Raw genomic sequence first — 6,073 nt, forward strand, 5'->3', positions numbered from 1 at the left:
AAGAGCTCACCGAGTGGAAGGCATCCAGCCTTCAGGGCTGAAGACCACCAGAAGAACCCGTGTGACTGAGCACACTCCAGCTGGGAGGAGTTTATATAAGCTCCTGGAACTCTATTTGCATAACCCTGCCCTTCTCTAGAAATAGATGTAAATCACATCTATATGATAATGAGCACTTGGGCTTTAAGCTGCCCACACAGGGGAGATGCTGTGCCCAGCACTGGTAAATTACCTGCTTCAGCCACCAAGGCAATCAGTTCCGATTCCAGCTTTTTGAGGCTTCAAGAGGGAAGGGGTCAAACACTGAACTTAATCCAGGATAGGAGAGGCAGAGATCCTATTAAAAGCAACAAGCTGGTGGTTTCCACTTTAAGACCAGACTTACCTTTATTACCAAACACACAACAGTCTAAGCAGCTTCCAGAGCTTCTCATGACCATGGAAAGGGCATTAGCCCTGCACAGCTCAGAGGGGATTACAGCCAAGTGTGTTCCTGCTTTACTTCCAGACCCAGAAAGAAGCCAACACAGACACAGGGTGATGCCCATTAAATAGTTTTTATTCCTCAGGACATGAATTGCATTTCCACTTGTTGACAGTACTGTAAAGTGCAATGGCATTCATCTCCCTCCTGCACACACGTTCAAGTATTGAAAATGCCCAGAAAATGGTTTATTTTACAGCAGCTCAGTTATGGAGTTTTAATCTGGCAAAACATACCCAGATGTGCCTACAGGTTTGGGTCCTTCACTCTAACCCCCACCCAGGGGTCCTCCAACACTAACTGCTAGTGGAATGCATTCCTCCCTGGCTTTAATCCACCTCCTCGATGGTTGGTCCAGAAGAAGCTCCACCAGAAGGAGGAGCTCCACCCCCAGGGAATCCTCCAGGCATCCCACCAGGCATTCCTCCAGCACTCTGGTACAGCTTGGTGATGATGGGGTTGCACACCTTCTCCAGCTCTTTCTGCTGGTGCTCAAACTCCTCCTTCTCAGCAGTCTGAAAAACAAGACAAAAGCTCATTGCCAGCTGCCCTCCCTAAGGGGATGTAGTTTATGTGCCCCAGGCACACCAAGCTGATGGGTATTAGCAGCCTGTTTTTAGCCAGGCTTGCACTGGGGTTAGATTTCTGCCTTATTTAGGACCTACTCGACCCCACTTAAAGTATCCATCACTAGATGGAGCCAGAGGAGCTCACAGGAGGTTTAGAGATCATACTTGCAAGCCAGATGCAGGGGAATAAAAGCTACTGGGGCTTGCAAGCTGTGGTCGCTCAGACATCCAAGGAAGGTACTTGGACCAACACAAGTCTTTCGACTTCTGGTGGAAACTACGAATGGCTTTGGAATCACTTTCATCACAGCAACCAGCAGCTCTCCTCCACCTATGGAGCATCTGCAGCTCAGCAAGGCACCAGCAGCAGCTCTGACCAAGGTGACATACCTGATTCTTGTCCAGCCAGTTGATGATCTCATTGCATTTGTCCAGGATTTTCTGTTTGTCCTCATCAGAGATCTTGCCCTGGAGCTTCTCATCTTCCACAGTAGCTTTCATGTTGAATGCATAGGACTCCAGGGAGTTCTTAGATGACACCTTATCACGCTGCTTCTCATCTTCAGCTTTGTATTTCTCAGCTTCCTGAACCATCCTCTCGATGTCTTCCTTGCTCAGCCGGCCTGCAGAACACAGCAGAGTTGCACACAGGGTGTTCCCAGCCCACCCTTTTCAGGGGAGGACTTGCACCCCACCCCACCCCAGAACCTCCCCTTGGGGCAGGAGGCCTGTAAGCCTCTTAAACCACTTGACAGAACCTCAGGGGTGCCTACACTAATAACAGAGTGGCTGCAATCAAGGTGCATCCACACCACAGGCCACCTTGTGCCAACTCCTCCCCCCAGACAGCTCCTCTTAGATCCTGGGCACATCCTATGGGATGGCATATGCCTTTGGCTACCCTTGGGTGAGCTGTCCCACAGCCCCATCCAGCTTCATAACTTAGGGACTTCAACTCCACCCCAGGCAAAGAACCCAGACACTTACCCTTGTCATTTGTTATTGTGATCTTGTTCTCCTTGCCAGTGCTCTTATCCACAGCAGACACGTTCAGGATGCCATTGGCATCAATATCAAAGGTTACTTCAATCTGAGGTACACCTCTGGGAGCAGGGGGAATACCTGTCAACTCAAACTTGCCCAGCAAGTTGTTGTCCTTAGTCATAGCACGCTCTCCTTCGTACACCTAGGAAGAAAGACCAGCAAATTAAGTCATTTATGCTTGATCAGGTATTATTAAGTCATCATGGGGTATCATCCTAAAGGGACTTGGTCGCTCAGACATCCAAGGAAGGTACTTGAACCAACACGAGTCTTTCGACTTCTGGTGGAAACTACGAATGGCTTTGGAATCACTTTCATCACAGCAACCAGGCATTTCACTTGCCAGCACTGAGCCCCTACCAACTCCTCTGGCCTTGGATTTGCTTCCTGCACACCCCAGCACAGCACGTACCTGGATCAGCACACCAGGCTGGTTGTCAGAGTAAGTGGTGAACGTCTGCGTCTGCTTGGTGGGGATGGTGGTGTTCCGCTTGATGAGGACTGTCATGACACCTCCAGCAGTCTCAATGCCCAGAGACAGGGGAGTCACATCCAGCAGCAGCAGATCCTGCACGTTCTCAGACTTGTCTCCAGACAGAATAGCAGCCTGAACAGCTGGAGGGGGAAGAAGCAACATACAGAGCCCGGTGAGACACACTGCTCACCACACTTAAGCACATGGCTTGCTCAGACACCCAAGACTAATTATTAGTCATCATTAGTAGACTTATGGTGGAAGCTATCAGTAGCTTTGGAATCCAAATTTATCATAGCAAGTTAAAATTAGCTTCTTACAGCTTTGAAAAGCTTGGAAAGACCCAAGGCTTTATACCAGCACTGAGACTTGAGCTCAGAGCACAGGGCTTGCAACCACCACCCAACAGTCACCATTCCTTACCTGCACCGTACGCCACGGCCTCATCGGGGTTGATGCTCTTGTTGAGCTCCTTGCCGTTGAAGAAATCCTGCAGCAGCTTCTGGATCTTCGGGATGCGGGTGGAGCCACCCACCAGCACGATGTCGTGGATCTGCGATTTGTCCAGCTTGGCATCCCGCAGGGCCTTTTCCACGGGGTCCAGGGTGCCGCGGAACAGGTCGGCGTTCAGCTCTTCGAAGCGAGCTCTGGTGATGGACGTGTAGAAGTCGATCCCCTCATAGAGAGAATCAATCTCAATGCTGGCCTGGGTGCTGGAGGACAGGGTGCGCTTGGCACGCTCGCAGGCAGTGCGGAGGCGCCGGACCGCTCGCTTGTTCTCACTGATGTCCTTCTTGTGCTTGCGCTTGAACTCAGCGATGAAGTGGTTGACCATGCGGTTGTCGAAGTCTTCCCCACCCAAGTGAGTGTCACCTGCAGTGGATTTCACCTCAAAGATGCCGTCTTCAATAGTGAGAATCGACACATCGAAGGTGCCACCACCCAGGTCGAAGATAAGAACGTTCCTTTCAGCACCGACCTGGAAGAAGAGACATTTCAGCAACACAGTTCACCTTCCACTGCTACCCCACCCCAGCACCTCTGGGCATGAGACACACTGTACCTTTTTGTCCAGACCATAGGCTATCGCAGCAGCTGTCGGCTCATTGATAATTCGCAGCACATTGAGCCCTGCAATGGTTCCAGCATCTTTTGTTGCCTGGCGCTGAGAGTCATTGAAATAGGCTGGTACAGTCACTACAGCATTAGTAACAGTCTGAAAAGAAAACAGAAAGAAAAACCCATCAGTTGTGTGTGTTAACAGAGCAAGCCCATACATGTGGGTAATTACGCTCCAGGGAAATCCCCAGCCTCACCTTCCCAAGATATGCTTCTGCAATTTCCTTCATTTTGGTTAAAACCATGGATGAAATTTCTTCTGGGTAGAAGCTCTTTGTCTCTCCTTTGTACTCCACCTGGACTTTTGGTCTGCCAGCATCATTCACCACAGTGAAAGGCCAGTGCTTCATATCAGACTGGACAACAGAATCATCGAACCTACGCCCAATCAACCGTTTTGCATCTGGGAAAGAACAGAGGGCCACACTGAACACACTCCTTCACAAGAGCCATTAAGTTCCCCCTAAAAGCAAAGCAGAAAAGCCTGGAACACTATGCTTAACCTGGAACTGCTGCCTTGCCAAGAGCCTGCTGCAGGCACACGCCTTATGTCTCAGGCACAAAGGCATGAGCAGTGCTACACCACAGGGCAGCCCAGGAATTAGGCAGAGACACTTAGTCCAGGCCACTTACATACTAACTGCTGGGAACAGCCTGGAGCAAGCCAAGGTTTTACCTGCAAGCCATACGCTTTCCCAGAGGATAATACAAACTTAATTAGCAATGCAGTTGTGTCACACCAAAGTAGTGATGAGCTTAAATGTTTTAAGGGTAACTTTAACCCAGCCATTAGCTGCTAATTTTTATAGCCAGGAAACATCTGCATCTTCAGAGTGGCTAGACAGCTGCCTGGCTGAGAAACAACATGGGGGTGTTGGGTGACTGCAGACTGAATATGAGCAAGCAGTGTGCCCATGTGGCCAAAAAGTTAATGGCATATTGGCATGTATCAGAAACAGCGTGGCCAGCAGGTTTAGGTAAGTGATAGTGCCCCTGTACTTGGCACTGGTGAGGCTGCACCAATACTGGGTTCAGGACAAGGGGGATTAAGTTCAAGCTGCACCACGGCAGGTTCAGATCACAGAAAAATTAACTGAAGGGGTTATCGAACACTGGAACTAAGGAAGTGGTTGAAAAGATGAGTAGAGAAGGTGCTCAGGGATATGGTTTAGTAGAGAACATGTACAGTTGGACTCGATCTCAAGGCGATTTTTCAAACTAGTGATTCTACACACAAAGAGTTGGACTCTCCCCAGCCTTACCGAAAACTGTATTGGTTGGATTCATGGCAACTTGGTTCTTCGCGGCATCACCGATCAACCTCTCTGTGTCTGTGAAGGCGACGTAGCTCGGCGTGGTCCGGTTTCCCTGATCATTGGCGATGATTTCCACCTTCCCGTGCTGGAACACGCCAACACAGGAATAGGTGGTGCCAAGATCGATTCCGACAGCTGGTCCCTTCGACATCTTGCCTGGAGAACACAAGAGGGAACGTGAAGAATGCGGCGCTGCCCGACCCGCTGCTGCTCCCAGCGCCGGAGCAATGTACAAAGTCCCGCCCCCCCTTCCCCCCCCCGCGGGGCAGCACGTGGCCGGGACCCCCCGGTCCCACCGTGCACCGCGCCCCACGTGGCCGGAAGCGGAGCTCCCGGGGCCGCCGGGAGATGGAGTCGCCGGGCGGCGTGGGCCGAGCTTGCGGCGGGATAAATGGCCTGGCACGGCCCCAGCCCCACTGCGGCAGCAACGCGCCACTAACGCCCCCGGCTGCCCCCCGCCCAGCCCTCGGGCCCCCCCGATCAAGAACCGGTGGCTCCACAAGCCCACCTCTACCCACCCCTCACCCCCGGGCCCCCCAAGCCCGCCGGTCCCAGTAGCGCGGCTCCGCCTCCCCCCCCCCTTCCCCCCCCCCACCCGCTCGCTCCGAGCGTTCCCGCTGGGCGAACATGGCCGCTAAGCCTCTCCCTTCTACCTACACCGCCGTCCCCACCGCTTCGCAACGGGCAGGAAACACCCGCCCCAAGGCCTCACTAAGGGGCGAAACCGCCGCCAGCCCCCCAGGCCGCCCCCAGCAGCCGCGCCCGGGGCATGGAAACGCCGCCGCAGCGACACAGGGATCTCTAGATCCCGGCCCCCCCCGCGCCGCGCCGACCACTCCCGAAAAAGGCCCCCCCAAGTCCCTCCTGCCTCCCCCCACCCCACTCCCTGCCTCCCCCCACCCCGCCTGCCCGCCCCGCCGGGGGCAGGCCCCGTTACCTGTGCGGCGCTGGCCGGTCCTGAGGCGCACAGAGAAAGAAGCCGGGCAGCCGCTGCTCAATGAGACCGCTCCGCGCCCGCCCCGCCGCCTTTAAATACCGCCGCAGAACCTTCCAGAAGCGCCCGCCT

General features: G+C 53.5%; 1 protein-coding gene across 1 annotated transcript; it reads right to left on the reverse strand.

Moving 5' to 3' along the window:
- Nucleotides 1–543: 543 nt before the first annotated feature.
- On the reverse strand, nucleotides 544–5,992 carry HSPA8 (heat shock protein family A (Hsp70) member 8). The gene is made up of 9 exons (XM_084274880.1): nucleotides 5,945–5,992; nucleotides 4,954–5,163; nucleotides 3,889–4,094; nucleotides 3,636–3,788; nucleotides 2,996–3,551; nucleotides 2,510–2,712; nucleotides 2,041–2,239; nucleotides 1,444–1,676; nucleotides 544–999 (listed from the first exon to the last, which is right to left on the reverse strand). The coding sequence occupies exons 2-9, from the start codon at nucleotides 5,156–5,158 to the stop codon at nucleotides 814–816; spliced, it is 1,941 nt and encodes a 646-aa protein (XP_084131006.1). The 5' UTR covers nucleotides 5,159–5,163; nucleotides 5,945–5,992; the 3' UTR covers nucleotides 544–813.
- Nucleotides 5,993–6,073: the final 81 nt, after the last annotated feature.

The sequence above is a fragment of the Gallinula chloropus genome (genome assembly GCF_964237585.1).
Source record: "Gallinula chloropus genome assembly, chromosome: 24".
In the NCBI taxonomy this organism is placed as follows: Eukaryota; Metazoa; Chordata; class Aves; order Gruiformes; family Rallidae; genus Gallinula; species Gallinula chloropus.